This window comes from Pelodiscus sinensis, chromosome 3 (genome assembly GCF_052426305.1).
Source record: "Pelodiscus sinensis isolate ZL-2025 chromosome 3, ASM5242630v1, whole genome shotgun sequence".
Lineage (NCBI taxonomy): Eukaryota > Metazoa > Chordata > Testudines > Trionychidae > Pelodiscus > Pelodiscus sinensis.
The window spans coordinates 14958384-14979615 of NC_143054.1; the positions used below are offsets into that span (position 1 = coordinate 14958384).

Sequence of the window (21232 nt, forward strand, 5' to 3'; positions counted from 1 at the left end):
TATGCATTTAACTCAGCTGCAACAGTCTGTCCCAAAGAACTTGCAGCCTTAAAGCAATGAAACAGTTCTCCAGATCATCCCAGTACTTCCATGATGTATTCCAGGCAACAAGTGTAGCCCTGGACTCTGTTTCTCCCAAGTCCTCATGAAATATTTCTCTTTCTGGGTAGAGCTGGGTCTAGGTGCCTGGCGAGTGACTCGACTATGGGAGACAGGCTGGCATCCTTTACAGTAAATGAAGTAATTCGGTTTGTGCACCTCTCTAAGCTTACTGCTAGACGGTTTCTCCTTCCTGCACAGGTGAAACAAAACTTCTTGAGACATGAAACATATATAAATATCATATGTTAGTTTTCCTTTTCTTGTCCTCATTGTTACTCTGATATATAACAGAGGTCCAGGTTTACTTTTTAACATGTGTTTCTGCTGTGAGGTTAGGTGGACCATTAGAATATAAAAGTGTCCCCTTAGTAGCTACTGTATGACATTAAACAAATTGCATACCGTGGGGTACCTGACTACAATGACCTTTTTGCCTTGTGGCCATCCTTTCCTCCTTAAACTGCCTTCTGCATCAGTCTCCTTACACCCATCACTCTTCCCTTTCCTCACTTCTCAAATTTATCCTGCCATTTCTCTCCACTGATCTCCATTTCCTTTATATCTATTTTCACTTCTGTTGCCAGCAGAATTACATGTTTTCTAGGGCTGTGATAGGTTCCCTTAAAAATATCTGAGTAGAATTTGTCCAGTTTAGCTAAGCAGCAGCTAAATGGAGTGTGGCAGAGTTCTGGTCACATCCCCTGGGTCCTGCGCTTCCTGATAGATTTTTGGTATGCCTCACACGCTCATTGGTGACCCTCCCACTGCCTCTTGTTTCTCTGAGGTGAGGGTTCCCCACTTAATGAGCCATTTTCATAATAACAAGTCAGTAGTTTGAAAGGGAAAACCCTTCTGTGGTCCAAAAGTTCCTTTTTCCTCTGGTGGCAGCCCACTAGGCATGAGGAGGGTGGGGGGAACCTGGTCCCACCCACTTCAGGTTGCAGCCCAAGACTCTAGGTAGCAGCCACTTGTGGGGCTTCTGCTCTTATCCCCTCAGAATAATAGCCCCTCGCTGGGCCACTTGTCCAACCACTCCCTTGGTACTTCTCCTGACACTCTCTCCCAGTTATGGCCTTCAGTTCTTTTCCACCTTATACTTCCCCTGCTCCAGTCCCTCACTCCTCTCCTCACCCCGTCCCCTTACCTGAGGGGAAACCTTTTCTAGCTGACCATCAAGCCCTACCTGACTGCAGGTGTCCCTTTAGTCTGCTGCTGCAGGCCAGCTCTTAATGAGTCCCAGATCCCTGCCTGTCTTAATTGCTGGGCAGCATTCTTTGGTAGCCTATGCTGGAAACAAGAACCTGCTCACCCAATTACCTGTATATCTGCCCTCCACCAAACTTACTGCAGCCTGCTGCAGGTGGGATAGGCATGTTGAGTTATCTGAAAGTTGTAATCGCTAAAAGGAAGCAAAGATTCCTAAGGATGTATAAAGGGCTGTAGCTAAAAGTAGTGGAAAGGCATTGATTTAAATTTTCAGGAAGAACTTCTAGTAGTGAGATCTCATGGCTGTGAAACCCTCATCACTCAAGCTATTTGAAACTCTTCTGGATAAAACACTAATATACTATGGAAGGACTTACCAGATAGCCCTACTAGGGTCTTTTCCATCTGTTTTCTATAATTCTTACATTTTGAAGCTAGATGAGACACCTGGAAGGACAGTGTAATAGAGAATGAAGTTAAATATTAGCTGCTGATTGTTAAATCATAATCCATGTGGTAGAACCAAATATACTGTGTATTGATTTGCATTCAAGTCCATTATCAAGATTTGACTGTAGAGATAAACATTAACAGACTGTACATTTAAACTAAAATGGAAATTAGTATGTACTATGTAGATACCTTACAAATTAAAATATTCTTCATAAGACATGAAATAATATTGAGCATCCTTTTAATATGTAAATGCTTTACACACACATCTTTAAGCCTCACTATACCTTTGTTAGCTTGGTAAGTATTAACTGTTTTACAGATGGGTAAATTGAGGCATTAAGAGGTTAATTAACCCATAGCCAATAGTAAGTAAACTACCTTGAACTACTTTAATTTTTATCACCCTAAAATAATTTACCCATACCGTTAAATGGTGGCTTTGTCTTAATGGACATTTGTATTTCTGAGGTGCAAATAACCAACGTTTATCTCAAGGACCAAGGTGGAGTCAGAGAATGAGAGGAAATAATGCTTAAATTACAAGTTTCTTTATGTAGAATCACAAGCACAGGCAAATTCTCACCTAACTTGAAAAGATATCTAAATTAGCAGAAAAATGTAAGTGAAACATTTACAGTGTTTGGCTACAAATCTCTTGGATGCTTGCAGCTTGTCTGAAGACAAGTTTGTTTGTTGTATATGTAAAGTCAGCTGGAATTGTAGATGAGAACTACTAGGAGCCATTTTTATAATTAGATGTACACATTTAAGCCGGTTTAACATGAGTGAATGTGTGCCACTTATTTTATCATGCCTCTTGTATCTTCTTTTAGGGCTGTGTTGCATTCTGATTTATATGCTTAATTTCAAGAGTATAAAGATAGGAAAATTCACTATCTGAAAGTTTTTTAAAAGGGATCTGACACAGCTCAAAATTATGTTACTTTGAATTTCCTTTAAAAATATATTCCAAGAAACAACTGTATATTTTCCTTAACATTTGAGTTTGAAATTTGCTTCATGACATGTTTTCAGTTGAGCCTGCCTTGTTCTGGTGGGGATTTGAATTCTTTAACTGTTTTATTAGTGAATAGCTTTCAATTCTGCCTAGCTTCTTTAGTGACAGTGTTGTTTTCCAGACTTATTAAAATGCATACAATAACTATTTCTTGCATAATCTTGAGAGTATAGTATGCTAAAAGTAATTTGAATGTACAGTTGTTCTGAGCAATTTTATCTTTGAATTTTTAAAATCTTTACTTCATGATAACCTTCTGAATTTAAAGGGGGTCTGTGTTCTCACCTTCTAGATCTTTTAAGTTTTGATGATGTAATAGCTACCTCAGATAATCTGTCACATCCTACTGCAAGCAGACCGAAGATGCCTGGCAGGAGGCTGCCTACTCGTTTCAATGGCAACAATTCTGTGAGTACATTGACTGCTTTCTTCTGAAAGATAAATTTAGGATATCTATTTCACATGGACTACATCACGATCTAGGGAAGTCATTTAATCAGCAAACATCTAAGAGTATTGATAGGAACATGTATCCACAAAAAAAAGGTAAAGATGAAAATGAGTGTAACTGAATATAGCTGCATCAGGATTGCAGATAAAAAAATTAGATTTTCCCCTCTATTCCATTGTATTGACATTTGTTTCCTATTTCCCTGACTACTCCAATAGCATCAAGAGGAGAAATTTCTCTGTGGGGCTTTTATATTTCAACTCCAGCCGTGTCCTCTGTTTTACAACCGTAACAACCCGTAGTCCCTGCTCTGGGAATTTATAGTTTAGCGTAGATTACAGTCCATATGTACAGAATATCCAGTGTCAGGATAAGTAAATCTTGAAGGCAGAATATTTTATTTATGATTTGTCATTATATGGTTACATCAGTTGAACTGTAATGCACTTCTGTGATATTGTGGGGGCCACACAAAGCAGCAGTAGGTATTTACCATCTGCCATGTAACTCCGGGGTTCAGTTCCCTGACACCAGTAGCCTGTTCACAAGCACAGGATCAATTACTTTGCATGGTAACATCAATAGCATTTCCAGTCCCAGGTCTCCCTGACACTCAGATCATTCTTCTCCGGTACCTTGTTCCCGAAGACATGAAATCAGCCCCTCCCAGTTATCTGTGCACTTCGGTGCACATTCTCCATGCAGTTGGCACAACAGAGATCTGTGCTAGATAAAAACAAAAAGCTTAATAGAAGAAGCCCAAATTCATAGAGAACATAAACATAGAAACTCAATCTCAGGCTTTACATTGTCATATTAGACAAATATCTCTTTTCTAATACAAGTTGCTTCCTGCCTTATAAGAGATCCTATCATATCCACTAGACATGCGTTCCAACTCCAGGTGTGCTCTGGGCCTGGAACATGCACAGAAAAAATGAGTGGGTGCTGAGCACACACTGGTGGGCACCCACTCTCTCTTCCCTTCCTATTCTCCCTGATGCCTCACACCAGTGCAGGCCCTGCTTATCAACTCATCCCTGCCTCTCTTCAGTGCCTCTGGCACACTGCCAAATGACTGACTGGCAGCCAGTGGGACGCACTTAGGGGAAGGAGAGAAGCAGAAGCTGGGAGTGTCTGGATTTGGAACTGTGTCCACTTATTACCTGCTCCTGTTTTACTCCATCCTAGGACTTGTAACTTTGTTTAATGTACTCTGAGCATATTCTATATACATGGTTTTTATTTACCAGCCAACTCAAAATGAGAATACAGAAAAAATTGTGAAGGTGCATAAAGAGGAGGAGGAAAGTGCCAAACCAAAGCCATCTGAAGTTAAAAAGGTATGAAGTTGAAATTATTAGATTCTCCTATCAAGCTACTAGCCCAGTGCCATTCATTTTGGTTGTATGTACACATGCTGATAATGCTGCCATATAGATTGCAAGTACTTACAAACACAGGTGCTGTATCTGAGCTAAATGCATAGCAGCATTGATGCAGGAATCAATATTAAGTAGCACAGAACTATTGGTTCCAGTTCCAATGGTATGTTGGATGTGTGCTGTGCCACCTAGCTCCTGGATAAAGAAAAGCAGGTTTGAGTAGACAAGGCATGCAGAATGGCATAGCTTCCTCAGTTATGACCCTGGAAGCTTGCTTAATAACTGACTTTAGGGAGTCCCATTACATTGTATTTGTGAAAAGATGAGAGGTGGTGGTGTTATCCTGGAGTTTCCAGATAGCTGCTAAAAACTTCTGTGAATGTTACTTCTAAAGTTAATCTGATGGCAGGAGGCCAGGATTGCCAATGAGCATTTGTGGAAAGGTGGAGACTTGGGAGTGTGTTGAGAGAGGACAACCTAGTATGAAGAGGGATGCCAGCAACTCCTGTCACTCTAGGACAACTTCTGTGATTCCTAGGAGAGTCCCACCTCTCTCCTGGAGCATTACAAAAAAATGATTTCTGGAAAGGAGGGCTCTTACTCTTAAGTAGACTGTTCCTCTTGGGTAAAACTGCTTCAGTTACTAAGGTTCTGGTGCCTTGTTCTGCTCTTTCAGCCTGCCTCCGCTCCCCAGTCTTGCTCATTATTATTATATTTGTACTGTGGTAGTGCCTGAGAGCTGCAGTGTAATGCAGAGAACAAACAGATGACTGCTGCTGCAAACAGCATAGTCTAAGTAACACTTGTGAGAGAGAGTTCTGTTAATTGACTTAGTTCCTCACTCAAAGCAGCAGCAGCATTTAGAAGATGGTACTCTAAAGGAAGCAGTGGCAATCTGGGCCTACCATAGCACCTTTAATAATGGGTGTCTCTTGACCAGCATGTTGCTCTGGACCATCTCCTCTACTAAAAAAGGAGCCTCTGGCTTTTGCCAGCCTGGTTAGGGGCCAGGTTTATTGGCTGGCCAACTCAGGTTGTGTCCAGCACAAGACACACATCCAGAGCACCCAAGTATGAGGGACTTGAGAGCCTTCAGGTTCCCTGTGGTGTTTTCCCACTTCTTCTGTATTTGTGCCTTTCAAGAGACCTTCTGAGGGGAAGTGGGCATAGCCTCCCACAGTGTTTAAAAGCCAGTCAGGTGTGTGAAGTCAAGCTACAATTAATCCGCTTCCGCACACGAGATCTTAAGGAGGATTTTGGAGTAACTTCAGTTCTTCATTGAGTAGTGTGTCTATGGGTGTTCCACTCAGGTCTCGGTGAGTCCTCACACTGCTGATTGGAGATTTTTGATGAGCAGTGCCCCTCGTGCTGCGCATGCGCACCCAGCGTCTTGCACCACTGCCGTTTGTCGAGTGTTGACATGGCCGTCAATTCCTTTTCTACTGTCCTCAGCTGAAGATGGAGTCAAAGCAATGCTCTTCTTCCTGAAAGGAAAAACAAAATTACTATACTTATTTTAGACTTTTCTCTCATAGTTTAGTCAGTTAAGGCTATTTTCAGTGTTCATTTGGGGGGGAAAAAAAAGACAAGTGCCGAGTCTTGCCGAGACTCGATGCCCATTTCTGATGGCCATGCCTCCTTTGGTAAATGCCTGGGAGAGACTCATGCAGCATATAGGTGCCCGCACTGTCAGAACATGACAGCCAGAGCCAGAAAAGACTGCAAAATGCTGCTTAACCCCTCGGAGAAGTCTCTGCAACCTCCACGGGACAAACCTGAGGGGACACGGGGACAGCAGAAGCCCAGTGACAGGGCTGCTTCACCACCCCGGAAAGGCTCACAAGCTTCATGGGCTTCCCCAGCATGCTCATTACCAGTGTTCCCTGGTGCCATCAGTCTCTGGCACCGCGGAGAAATGCAAGACACATGAGTCAGCAGTGTGATGCTGTTGCAAAAAAAAGCAAACGTGATTCTGGGATGCGTTGAGGTGTGTTGTGAGCAAGACACGAGAAGTCATTCTTCCGCTCTACTCTGCGCTGGTTAGGCCTCAGTTGGAGTATTGTGTCTGGTTCTGGGCACCGCATTTCAGAAAGATGTGGAGAAATTGGAGAGGGTCTAGAGTAGAGCAACAAGAATGATTAAAGGTCTAGAGAACATGACCAATGAAGGAAGGCTGAAAGAATTGGGTTTGTTTAGATTAGAAAAGAGAAGACTAAGGGGGGGACACAATAGCTGTTTTCAGGTATCTAAAAGGGTATCATAAGGAGGAGGGAGAAAACTTGTTCATCTTGGCCTCTGAGGATAGAACAAGAAGCAATGGGCTTAAACTGCAGCAAGGAAGGTTTAGGTTGGACATTAGGAAAAAGTTCCTAACTGCGAGGGTAGTCAAACACTGGAATAAATTGCCCAGGGAGGTTGTAGAATCCCCATCTCTGGAGATATTTAAGAGTAGGTTAGATAAATATCCGGGATGGTCTAGTCAGTATTTGGTCCTGCCATGAGGACAGGGGACTGAACTCGATGACCTCTCGATGTCCCTTCCGGTCCTAGTATTCTATGAAGACTGCACCTGCAAGGAGAGCTGAGTCAGAACCCACGTGCACCACACTGATTGGCGCTGCTGAGGCAGCGGCACCCACAAAACCACATATGCCACCATCACCAGCTCCTACAAGCGCCTAAACAAACCGGTCAGAACAACCCTCACCTCGCTCTGGCACCGCAGCAAAAGAAAGCACTGTGCAAGACGCGGCAGTTACAAGTCTCCTCAGCCAAGCACACCGCTCAGATCAGGAGTTTGCTCACCACGCTCCTCAGTGGTGTCTTATAGCCAGGGGCACACTCATATGCCAGAAAGGGCTCCCCACTCTCCAATGCTGCTCTCACCAAGAACTGACTATAGGAGCGGATTTTTATCATGCCATTCATCTCCATCAGGATCAGTGGCTTCCTGGCATTCATATCGAGATCATTTCCTACAACAACATCCCATGTGGCATAGCCAACTGTGGATGGATCCTCCACAATAGTTCTAGCCTCAGTGGGCACCCTGGGAACCATGGCAAAGGTACCAACCACGTTCCTTCCAACCTAACGGTCAAGAGATACAGCTCCTACATCACAACAGTACATGTCTATGCGATCCCCGGCCATATTCACACATTCCTCACTCACCCACCCTCAGCAATAACACGTGCCGGTTCCAATTATAACGATAACTTACCTCGTTTGGACTCGGAGAGTTCCTCACGTTACCCCAGATCCACTAGACTAGATGAGGCAAATTCATCTTCAACACACAATTCAGGATGGTGACCCTGGCAGCTATCAGACCTGCACTGGACAGAGGGGACTGGTTCTCAGTCTTCAACCTTCAAAATGTATATTTTCATGTAACCATCCACTCTGCCCACAGGAGATTTCTCAGCTTCGTCTTAGCTCAAGACTGTTACCAATACAGGGTCCTTCCCTTTGGTCTTTCTATGGCCCCTCGAGTGTTCTCCAAGATGCTAACCATAGTCATAGCCTTCCTCAGAAGACAGAACGTCGTCATCTTCCCTTACCTTGATGATTGTCTTATCAAGGGCTCCACTTGTCAACAAACTGTAACGATGACAACCGTTATCAGGGAATGTTTTTTCCCACCATGGCCTGCTTATCAATATACAAAAGTCCACTATACAGCCCACACAAAAAATAGAATTTATCAGGGCACTCCTAGACTCGGTGACAGCAAGAGCCTACCTGCCACCACAAAGATTCAAAATAATCTGTGACCTCATTCGGGGGGGGGGGGGGGGTCAAGCATACTCCCTTTTTCCACAGTCCAGACGTTCCTCCAGTTGTCAGGGCACATGGTGGCCACAACCTCATTGGCCTATTTGCGAAACTACACATGTGCTGCGTACAGCATTGGCTCGCAACCACCTACATTCCAACCCAACACAGCCTTGCAAAGCGCCTGACGCTTCCTTTCCCAGTACTGCAATCTCTCGACTGGTGAACTTCTCCAACCAATCTACTTGCCAGTATACCCTTCCACTGCCCAGATCCGTCAGTAACTATAACGACAGATGCATCACTTATGGACTGGGGGAGTGGGGGTGCCCATTGTGGTGCAAGGTCAATACAGGGCACATGGTCCCAATGGGAAAGACACTTCCATGTCAACATCCTGGAGCTCAGGACCATTCGCAATGCATGCACCCATTTCCTTCCCCCTGATAAAAGGTAGAGTCATTCATGTCCTCACGGACAACACACCCTCTGTTCTATTTCAGCCAATGGGGGGTGCCAGATCACGCTCATTATGTGCAGAAGCAATCAGATTTTGGAACTGGTGTATCAGGAACCTTGTAACTCCAACTGCCACATCTATACCGGGACAGCAGAAACTTCTCAGACCAATACAAGTGGGAAATTAATACCAATATTCTCCTTTCCATTTTTCGCAAATGAGGTTTCCTAACTATGGACCTCTTTGCAACACCACTCAACCGCAAATGCCACAAGTTCTGCTCTCGTGCAGGACTGGGCAAGAGGTCAGATGGGGATGCCGTCACCATCCACTAGATGGCTCCCCTACTCTACGCCTTTCCACCAATCCCTCTTCTCACCAGGGTGATCAACAACATCCAATCTGACCAGGTCACAGTTAATTTTAATGGCATCCTCCTGGCAGAGACAACCCTGGTTCCCTAACCTACACTAGCTCTCCCCGTGGTGCCAAACCTCTTGACGCAGCGCCATAGCAGGACATGCCATCAGAGCGTCAAAACTCTGAAACTCGTGGCATAGCTTCTCCATGACTCCAGAATTAACAACTTACCTGTTCGGACAGGGTCAGACACATTCTACTGAACAGACGACGGCCCTCCATAAGAAGCACCTACCAAAACAAATGGACACGCTTTCAATAATGGTGCACGGCAGGCAATTTACATCCCAATACCACCCCTATAACTTGCTGGAGTATTTCATGGACCTCAGCAATACAGGTCTCTCCTTCAGCTCTACCCAGGTCTACCTGGTGGCAGTCACGGTGTTCCACGAACCTGTAAACCATTTCTCTTTCTGTGCATCCAATGGTGAAACAATTTCTCACAGGCCTGAAGAAAACACTCCCAAACCTGCATCCCGTTTCCTCCTTCCCTCCCCCCCAATGCCACCATGGGACTTGAATTTGGTTCTTGACATGCTCACTGGACCACCCCTTGAGCCACTAGCCACTACATCACCACAATTCCTATCCGTGAAGGTGGCGTTCATAGTGACAATAACATCAGCAGGTCAGGTGGGCAAAATTGCAGCCCTCTTGGCAGACCCACCTTTCACTACCTTTACCAAGGATAACGTTATACTCAGGCCTCATCCAAAGTTCCTTCCGAAGGTCATATCCTACTTCCACTTAAATGAACCCATTTACTTGCTTATTTTCCTATAACTCCTCTATTTCCTCCTTGGAGGCCATATTGCACATGTTAGATGCAAGGCGAGCGATTAAGTCTACCTGGAGAGAACTAGGAAAGCAAGAAAATCAGATACTCTTTGTAGCATGGCCTGGACCACATACAGGAATAGCTGTCTCCACATAGAGTCTATCCAAATGGATTGCCAGCTGCATACATACAGTTTATGAACTTTGTGGCAAGCAGCCATCACAGATTATTAGGTCTCATTCCATGCATGCAATGTCCACAACAATGGCTTTCCTAAGCAACGTACAATTGGTGGACATTTGTAGAGCAGCCACATGGTCTTCTCATCACACTTTCACACCACATTATGCTCTGCAGAAAGGACAAATATCTTCCAGATCTCTGGCAGATGCGGTCCTTCCTTCCTCTACATAAGTGACTCCAATGCCCACCACCATCTGGCAGGTATTGCCACTGACTCACCTGAGTGGAGCACCCAGACACACCACTCAATGAAGACGTTACTCACCCGGTGCAGTCACGATGGTTCTTCGAGATGTGTCTTTGTGGATGCTCCTCTACTCTCCTGTCCTTCCCTCTACTTGGAGTCTTTAGGGGATTTAAAGTAGGAAAGGAACAGATAGGCTCGTGCCGTGCATGCACTGGACAAATGGCAAGGGTGCAAGACGCTGGATGCGCAGGCAAGGTGCGAGAGGCACTGCTCATCAAAAATATCCGATGAGCACCACGAGGACACACCGAGACCTGAGTAGAGCATCCACAGGGACACACATCTCAAAGAACCATCGTTACTCCACTGGGTGAGTAACTTCTCAGGGTGCTTGTTCCAGGCCATGGGAGACATGCCAAACAGGCTCTTTTTCCTTATTCATCCATTACTGGCAGAACATTACCTGGCATAAATATGTACTGCCTTGTAAAATGGAGTGCTCTTCCTATCACCTCTTTTGTAAAAACTGAAATGCCCGCAATACAGAAACATCCAGTACATTCTAATAAAATCAGTGTTACAAACGGGTTACAGGTTGAATCTTTAAAATCCGGGAATCTCTAGTTCGGCAACATCCATGGACCATGGATATTGCTGGAACCAGTAAGCCTGGCCTGGCCAGATTTAAGGCTGGGGCTGGAAGCAGTGGGGCCAGCGACCAGTAGCGGCTAGCAGCAGTGGGACTGGCAGCTCAATACACGCCGGGACTGGAGCAGCGAGGCCAACCCCATGTCCAGAGCTCGCATGGTGAGGGGCTGGAGACAGCAGGGAACACAGCACTGACAGCCAGGCGGAGAGCCTCGATTTCCCTTGGTCCGGCAAACTATCGTTCGGGACCACTCAGATCCCAGGAGTGCAGGACCAGGGAGGTCCGACCTGTAATTCTGATTGCCATTTTTATAGTGTAATAAATTAATCTGAAAAGGTACTTAAAACCACATTGTGCGAGGTATGTTCCCTAATGTATAGTGAACTCATTGTTACCTTTTAATTGATTTTTCAGCCACCTGTGATCCCTTCACCTCTGTCTACATCTCCAAGGACAAATTCTGTTGTACTCAGTTCAACTCCTGGAGAAATCACAGTTAAAGACCAAATAGATGATGGGAGAAAAAATTCTGTGGATGATCTCAGGGCTCAGATTAGTGAGTTGTTGAGCATTGTAGAAGCACTGAAAAAAGAACACGGGTAAATATTATTTAATTCCTCTTACGCCTCAATTGAATAAATTTCACAACTTTGCTTCTAAATATTATATACTGGAAAACTTCTTTCAAAGGTAGGTTTTCCATACTGATTGCTCCTGGACTACATTAAACACCTTGTTTTAGAAGTTCATCTAGCAGGCTCATATAATGAATATATATTAATTTTCATTGAGAAATATTGCTGAAGTTGCATTCTACCTCCTTTTCCTCTTGTGTTCTTTTTTTTTAATCACTGTTACAAATATGTCATAAATGCGTACTCTTCTTCTAAGCAAAAATACAAATTCTTATAAAGGAGTAAGGGTCAGAGATGCTTTTTCAAAACTCAGCTCAAGATGTATGTAAATAGGACAGCCCCTTTAGTGAGCTTGTCTTATCTCAATCTTTTACACACATTGTAAGACTAATCTTGCATGGAAAATATTCCTAATGAATTCTTAAATATGTGTTGCATATATGTGGTACAGTGTTACAAAAATCTGTTGCATGAATTAATACTCCTGTCAGTGTCAATAACTTCAGTTCCCAACACTATAAAATATAAGATGATAGATTTTTTTTTAAATTTCATTTAGAATAATATTTTAATTGTATTTATAATTTATAGGAAAGAACTGGAAAAATTAAGAAAAGATTTGGCGGAGGAGAAGATGATGCGAAATAACCTAGAGGTAATTTTAGGGACAAGGAAAGTGGATAGACATGTGCATACGATACTGATGACACCAGAGGTGGCTCTTCGAGGGATGTCCTTGTGGGTGCTCCACTGTTGGTGTCGGACTCGTCATTTTTAAGCAGTCATCAGGCAGGCTGCACATGCTTGAGTGGAGTGCGGCATTCCCACCTTTGAAGTAGCCTACTTTTCCCTCAGCCCTCCCCTGCCCCCCACTGATGGAGCTCAACCCTCTCCTCCTTGGCATGCTCTGCTTATCCAAGAGAAACAATTGACAACCAATTGAGTACTTTAGATAGACTCCTCTCTTTATTCAAACAAAAACAAACAAAAAAGCTGCTAGCAGCTCTCACTGCCACACAGGGACAAGCTGTAGCAGCCCAGTGAAACCAAAAACATACAACAACCTAACAAATAAACCAACTAGTAATGCAAGCAGGTAGCTTGGTTTACACAGATTGGGTAGCATACTCAGCCTTGGGGAGACATGCCAGTCCTGCCTAAGGACAAGAAATGTGGAAGTTGCCGGGAGCCTATGCCAACCTCTGATGCCCACAGTGAATGCATACACTGTTTGGGGGACACGCATATACAACAAAAATGTGTCCACTGCTGCATCCTGACAGCGAGGGCTTGCAAGGAAAGAGAGCTCTCAGGCTGCGTGCTGTCTATTGACAAAGCCCTTGACCTTCGTAGCTATAAAGGGGGCAATAAGGGCTTGAGTGCAAAATCCTCTCAGGGCAATCCTCCAGCCATTTATCTCAGAAGGCACGGTCAGAAACCAGACCCTTACCAGCCTGTTCTCGCCCCCCAAGAATCAATAAAGGGGATGAACCGGGCACCTCAGACATGGGGAAATCTCAAGCCTCTTCTATGACAGACTCAAGAACACACTCTAAACAGGCGATCAAACCACCTGTCCACGCATCAAAAAGAGCACCTACTAAGGGCCCTGATGTAACAGAGGCACAAATGACATCAGGACACCCGGGGTGCCTTGAGCACACTCAGTGACAGAGCTATTCCCAGCTGCCTTCCAGTGCCTCATGCTAACCCCACATCCCCTGGGGTCGCGACCATTCCCATGCCACCACCTCACGTACTGGGGGACTCAGCAGTGGCTCACAGGGCATCATCCCACAGCCGTTGCCCAATGTGCAAAACACAGGCACCATCATGACAGGACAGGAGGCCCAGAATGGGGCCCCCATATGGCCTTCGACACAGCACCACTCTCACTCCCATTACCAGTAAGGGGCTCGCCATGTTCACCTGCCTTGTCTCAAATCAGTGTCTACCAAGGGGATTCAAGGAGTAGGTTCTCCTCTGAACACTCCTCCCCAGAGAGAGCATATGTACCTTATGGGGCATATGGCTTACCTCATTATTAAGATCATCTTTGGCATCTGGAATGTTACCACTATAACAGAAACCATAACTGATGGTCCCCCTATCGCTATAAGGCACCACATCATACCTCCACTGCTCCTCCAACCCCTGCACAGAGGTCTGTGATCTCTATACGTTCAGCCCCATCGCATTCCCCATCCGAGGGCAAATTGAGGATGAACCAGTGGTCCAGCAATCAGACATACCACTCAATGATAACCCCTCCTCCGCTCCTGATGAAGCAGTTATCCTGAATGATCCAGCACCTAGTGATGATCTTAAACCATTCCTGGATCTATTTAAGAGAATAGCTATCAGTCAGAGGTAGTCTTATCAGAGGTGCAGGAAAAACACCACAAGCTCCTAAAGAACCTTCTGCAAAATCGCCCTGCCTCTAGACCAGTGTTTCTCAACTTTTTTTATAAAGTTACCCCCTTTTTAAAAAAAGTAAGTGCCCCACAGTACCTACAGTTTTCAGACACACACATTTTTTCTACCATTGCAACACATTTGTTTAAACAACTTAATCGTAACTGGGTGGGTGATGAAATTTGTGGGTGTAAACAGTACAAAAATAATAAAGCACTGTAAAACTAAAACAAATTCAATTCTCTCCAAATTTCAGTTATGTTAGAATCATAGAATCATAGGACTCGAAGGGACCTCGAGAGGTCATCGAGTCCAGCCCCCCGCCCTCAAGGCAGGACCAAGCTCCGTCTACACCATCCCTGACAGATGTCTATCTAACCTGTTCTTAAATATCTCCAGAGAAGGAGATTCCACCACCTCCCTTGGCAATTTATTCCAATATTTGACCACCCTGACAGTTAGGAATTTTTTCCTAATGTCCAATCTAAACCTCCCCTGCTGCACTTTAAGCCCATTACTCCTTGTCCTGTCCTCAGAAACCAAGAGGAACAAATTTTCTCCTTCCTCCTTGTGACACCCTTTTAGATATTTGAAAGCCGCTATCATGTCCCCCCTTAATCTTTTTTCCAAACTAAACAAGCCCAGTTTTGAAATACTTCTCTCAAGTACCCCTGAGGGTACTTGTACCACTGGTCGAGAAACACTGATCTAGATTAAGCTATTCTTGAGGCAGCCGACTAAGTATGGCAAGCCACAGCCCCCCCCCCCCCCCCCCCGACCAACAAAAGGGGTGATAGAAAGTATTTTGTCCCGTCAAAGGGCATGGAATTCCTGTACTTAAACCCTCAACCTAACTCCTTGGTGGTTAATGCTGCAAACCAAAGGACCAAAAACCTGCAGCACAAGGTTCAGACACAGGACAAGGACCACAAATGCCTCGATGTCTTTGGGAGGAAGATGTGCTCCTCAACCCTGCAGCTTCACAGACCCAACTATATAGCACTGCTTGCAAATTATGATTTTGATAATTACACGAAACTAACAGAGCTTATGCACGATATTGCAGAGGACAAAAGACCTATTCTAAGGCAATCATTAAAGAAGGATACATTATATCCAGGACAGTGCTGCAAATGGCTCTAGACGCAACAGATACTGCGGCTAGGTCTACTCTGACGTCTGTGGTAATGAGATGTGCATATTGGCTGCAAGCAACAGGAGTGCCTAAGGACCTCCAGGCCAAAGTAGAGGACCTGCCCTTTGATAAGACCAAATTATTTGCTATCGGTACTAACGAGGCTTTGCCCTTTAACAAAGATTTGCGCACTACTTTAAGCACATTGGGGATGTACTCTCCACCCTACTGGAGGAAGCACTACACACCTTACCAGAGACACAGGACACGGCCTTTACTAGACAACAGCAGTACCAACCTCTTGAACAGAATCGCTTCCGTCCTCGAAACCACAGTAGAAGAGCCCCTAACAACCGCTCTTCTACAACTCATGTCTCTAGGCAGCAAGTTTGAGAATTTGGTCGAGGGTCTACCTGACCGCCCTTCCACTCTAGTACCTGGTGAGTCCAACATATTTCACCTCCGCTTGCACCCTTTTTACAATCAATAGGCAGCAATCACCACAGATCGGTGGGTACTAGAAATCATTAACCATGGATATTTTATCCCCTTCATAGCACCTCCGCACTTTCTCCCTCCCTCTTCAGGGACCTCTCTCATGACACACTGCTTTTCCAAGAGGTGCAACATCTCCTCAATATAGGAGCCATAGATCGAGTTACAAAAAGATTAGAAGGGGGAGGTTTGTATTTGAACTACTTTCTCACTGAGAAAAGGTCAGGGGATTGGAGGCCCATCTTGGACCTGTGGAAATTACAAGTACCTCAACAAGCAGCAATTCAAAATGATCACTCTCCTCACTATAGTTCTGGCACTGGACAGAGGGGGCTGGTTCGGAGCCCTCGACCTTCAAGATGCATACTTTCACATCACAATACATCCCGCACAAAGGCGTTTCATACGATTCGTGGTAGCTTCACATCTCTTCCAGTACAGAGTCTTCCCATTCAGACTCTCCTCTGCCCCCAGAGTCTTTTCCAGTATCCTCACGGTGGCAGCAGCACATCTCAGATACAACGGCATTACAATATTCCCCTATCTGGACGACACCTCGCTGATGGGCTGGGGTGCCCACTTCTAACAACAGATTGCGCAAGGGAAATGGTCCAAAGATGAGTCCAAACTCCACATAAACCTGCTCAAGCTTCAATCTGTTCACAATGCATGCAAGCACTTCCTCCCGCACATCCAAGGGTCTTTGGTGCGTATTCTCACCGACAACATGACTACTATGTTCTACCGCAATTGCCAAGGGGGTGCAAGGTCCTAGTCATTATGCGCAGAGGCAGTCAAGCTGTGGAATTGGTTATCCGCCACAAAATAACCATCACGGTAGCATACTTACCTGGGGACAAGAATATTATGGCAGACACCCTCAGCCGTAACTTCCTCAAAGAGCACAAGTGGAAGCTGCATGATCACATCACTCATGAGCTTTTCCAATGTCGGGATGTACCTCAGATAGACCTCTTTGCGACCAGACAGAACTCCAAATGCCCCCAATACTGTTCGAGAGCGGGCATAGGACACGGCTCCCTGAGAGATACAATGCTCCTTTCTTGGGGACCCATTTACTATACGCCTTTCCTCCTATCCTCCTCATTCCCTGAGTCCTTGGAAAGATACAGGAAGATTGGGCCTGAGTGATTCTAATATCCCCAGTGTGACCTCAACAGACATGGTTCCCATGTCTTTATCCAACTGTCTCTACAACCTCCCTGCCCACTTCTGAACCAACCGGACCTTCTCTCCCAGAACAGTGGCTCAATACTTCATCCTCAACCACGAATGCTACACTTGACGGCATGGTACCTATGTGATTCTCAGAAGCAAAGCAGCAGTGTTCCCAGCAAGTGAGAAACATACTGCTGCACAGCAGGAGGCAAACGAGACACGAGACTTACCTGTACAAATGGCGTCGCTTTAAGCAGTGGTGCGCACACAGAGGAATCCAACCCTCTGCGGCACTGCTCCACCTGATACTGTAATATATCATGCACCTGAAATAACAAACTTTATTACTTTCATCGTTCTGGGCACATCTAAACTACATTCCTCTTTTGAAAGAGGAATGTAAATTAGGCAAATCGAAAGCGCAAATGAAGTGCGGATTTAAATATCCCGTGCTTCATTTGCATATTTACATTGGAGTAATTTTTCGAAAGGCTTTTTCGAAAGTGAAAGTGCAGTCTAGACCCGGTTCTTTCGGGGAAAACAAACCTCTTTCAAAAGAACCCATACTACTCAAGTTTTTTTTTTTTTTTCTTCAAAAGAACCGCGTCTATACTGCGCTTTCACTTTCAAAAAAGCCTTTTTCGAAAAAGCACTCAAATGTAAAAATGCAAATGAAGCACAGGGTAGTTAAATCTGTGCTTCGTTTGCATTTTCGATTTGCCTAATTTACACTTCTTTCGAAAGAGTTCAGTAATATCCACAATACATTGTGATCTTGCTTTGTCTTAGAGTTTTTCAAGGACACAATTTTAACAGGCTTCAGTTATCCTGCCATGAAATCTTCTTTTAAGCAGGGTTGAAAATCATGAGTCTGAGAACTGAGCACAGGGAGATGGCAGGTCTTACAGATATGGCTTAAAAAATGGTGTAGACAACTCATGAAAAACTTGTCAAATTTTTCTGATTTTTTTTTTTAATTTCAAGTATTAAATCATCTAATTTTAATTGGTCTGGAGGCCAGTAAATCAGAATAACTCAAACAAAATAATAAGGAGCTAGTGGCATGTAGTTACATATAGGCTACGTCTATACTGGCATGATTTTCTGCAAATGCTTCTAACAGAAAAGTTTTTTCTGTTAAAAGCATTTGTGGAAAAGAGCATCTAGATTGGCACAGACGCTTTTGCGCAAAAGCACTTTTTGCGGAAAAGCGTCTGTGCCAATCTAGACTTGGTTTTGTTCAAGAAAGCCCTAATCGCCATTTTCCTGATCAGGGCTTTTTTGCGCAAAACAGTTCTCAGCTGTCTACTCTGGCCCTCTTATGCAAAAGCATTTGTGCAAGAGGTCTTTTTCCCAAATGGGAGAGTCATTGTATTTGCGGAAGAACACTGACAATCTTACATTAGATTGTCAGTGTTCTTGCGCAAATTCAAAGTGGCCAGTGTAGACAGCTGGCAAGTTTTTCCGCAAAAGCACTAGTTTTTGCAGAAAAACTTGCCAGTCTAGACGCAGCCATATAGTACAGTACAGTGAGCTTTAAAGACTTGTTTTTCTTCAAGTTCTGTGGGGAAAACCTAGTCTTTTCCTGAAATTTCTGAGTACATGTCATTTGTAAATAAAAGCAATGAGGATTCCTCTGGCACCTTACAGGCTAACACATATATTTGGGCGTAAAGCTATCGTGGGCTAGAACCCTTTTTCTCAATTTACAATCATGTTATACAGGAGAAGTCATTATATAACTGAATTCAGAGAACAAACTTGTTCTGAGGGGCAATATAATCAGAATCCATTTATTCAATAAAATTTACCATACAAATATACAATATGTATTTTAAAATGACTCTTGTTAAGCCATGGCTACTACTTAGTATGTTATTGTTAAGTGCGTATATTTTTAATACAGCCTCTCTGTGAGTTACTGACCAAACACTTGGCCGTAACTCGAAGTGTTTGCAACTCTGACCCCATTGAGTTACATGGCGACCACGCTGCTCATAAGCGCAGATTGCATTCATAACTCGGGGACCACATTTACGACCGCTTTGGTCATAAATGTGAATGGTCGTAACTCGACCGTTCACAACTCGGGGACTGGCTGTAATGATGATTTCTTAGTATGAATTGCAAAGAAAAATTGATTAAAACATTAACATTTTGGTAAAAAGTCATGTGTCTATTAAAGATATTTATTATTGAGGTATTGGGTAGTTCATTATTCTCATGTCTTTCTTTTCCAGGCTGAAATAGAAAAGCTGAAGAAAGCAGTCATGTCTACATGAGTCAGCCAAAGTCTCTGCTGCTTTAACTTGCCAGGAATTCAAAGTCATAATACAAATAGAACTGACTATTTTTTACTTCAAAATAACGAATGCTGGTGTTCAATGGGCCTAGAGGGGGGAGAAAAAAGAGTAAAAAGGAATATAGTCTTGTATTCAGAGAGATAAAGGAAAAGAATGTTGTAATTTTTTGCCAATATAAAAGAGGCCTTATTTCTTACTGTGCTGGAATTGCAGACCTTTATTTTCTGGTTTGCTTGAAAATACTACTGAATCTGTCTGTATAAAAAGAAGAGGGAGTTCATAATAGATTTATATTGAATACTTGTAGTGTAATTTTTAAAGAGATCTATACTATAAATAGGGAGGTATATCTTTACAAGTAATCTGTAAGATAGTCAATTGGGAGGGATGCAGTAGTGTAATAGTTATTGTAGTCTACTTTTCCCGGACACACAGAAGGGAATATATGATATTTGTATATTTTAGAATTCTTCCCCAGGATGATACTGTTGTGCCTGTCTGCAGTGAGAGTATTAGAAATATTTTGTTTTTTTAATTTGTTTGATGAAACAAGAACTTGGTAATGATATGTGGCAGATTAATCACCTATGCATATTAGTAATTAATAATCTAATCAAAAACATTTTGTCACATGCACTAAAAGGATTCACAAAAGGGATTTAGGATTGAACCATGTCACTACTGTAGGACAAAGTTACTTCTTAAAACCACAAAAAAAGAGAAAAAGAAATCCAGAGTTAAGGTTAAATCCATCTTAAATTCAACCTGTTGTGCCTAGGTATCCTATCACATGGCTGCAAAATCAGCCTTACCTCTGGATTATTCTGTTTTACTGAATTTAAATCTAGCTCATCAGTCTTCAGTGGTTTGTTTCTTTTTACAGTAATAGTATTAAAAAGAACATTTTAAAAGTTTCCTTCATATGAATTGCAGCTTTCAGAATCTTCACTCAGCCATGTGCATATATACATACACATTAATCCAGTCTTTACAGTTGGGCAGTTGTTACCTAATAGACACTGATGATTCCAGAAAAATCACTTTGGGCTTTTATGTAAATATTGAGATTTTTTTTAAAGAGTATTACTTATGCCATAAACCATAAGCTGTCAGTGTGTTATGTAAATCCAAATTTAATCACTTTTTAAAGAAATATATATTTTCACATGATAGATTGGAAGAGCTTCTGATGAATCATGTCGATCTCCAACACAATGTCTTTCATGTATTCCTCGTGGGGGAAAAAAAAGAAAACTTGCAGGTCACATAGTACCTAACCCCTGAGGGTAGTTCAAATCTCGAAGTAATAAATACTGGAAATCTATTCCATGCTTTCTTCCTCCCTCCCACCTTAATTCATATTTTATTAATGCTACAAACCTACAATATCCAGCTTTCTGTTTTAAAAGCCAATTAAAATGCAACAATCTCCTCATCTCTGATTGACCTAGCAGAATATAGCACGTTCCCTAGTTTGATAAGCTCACCAATAAATAATCTTGGCTTATAAAACACCATTTAGATTTCTGTTCATGTAAGTATGTGGGGGTAATATGTAGATTTATGAAGTAAAATTTTTAATCACCTTTCCATACTTGGTACACAATAAGTGTCAAACATCAAGAGAATGAATTGCATGATGTTTGTCTGCAATTGCTGATTACATTTTTCATTAAATCTGATTAGTAAATATATTTTATAAGTTTTAGGATATATTTGAGAGACATTGCTAACAAGCTAGTTCAATATTAACTCTTAATTGCCTCGATGCAAATGAAGACTTGAGCCGGAACTTTCTATCCAGAAATAATCGGCAACAATAGAGCTTCTGTCAGACACTAAACTTCACATTTAGAACTCTTTTACCTCTTTGCCTAAGTCTGATGATGGAAAGCAAGAAATGAGCCTAATATTAAAAAAAAAAAAAAAAAAAAA

The 21232-nt window shown here is 43.1% G+C and overlaps 1 protein-coding gene across 6 annotated transcripts in view; it reads left to right on the top strand.

The window, feature by feature from the left end:
- Positions 1 to 21232, top strand: part of CD2AP (CD2 associated protein) — a 141818-nt gene extending 120586 nt beyond the window's left edge. For all 6 annotated transcript variants that reach the window (XM_075923393.2, XM_075923392.2, XM_075923389.2 and 3 more), the window contains 5 exons: positions 3075 to 3190; positions 4487 to 4576; positions 11550 to 11734; positions 12362 to 12425; positions 19235 to 21232. In XM_075923393.2, the coding sequence (XP_075779508.1) occupies positions 3075 to 3190; positions 4487 to 4576; positions 11550 to 11734; positions 12362 to 12425; positions 19235 to 19276 (497 nt within the window). In that variant the 3' untranslated portion in view covers positions 19277 to 21232. The remainder of the gene's footprint in view (positions 1 to 3074; positions 3191 to 4486; positions 4577 to 11549; positions 11735 to 12361; positions 12426 to 19234) is intronic.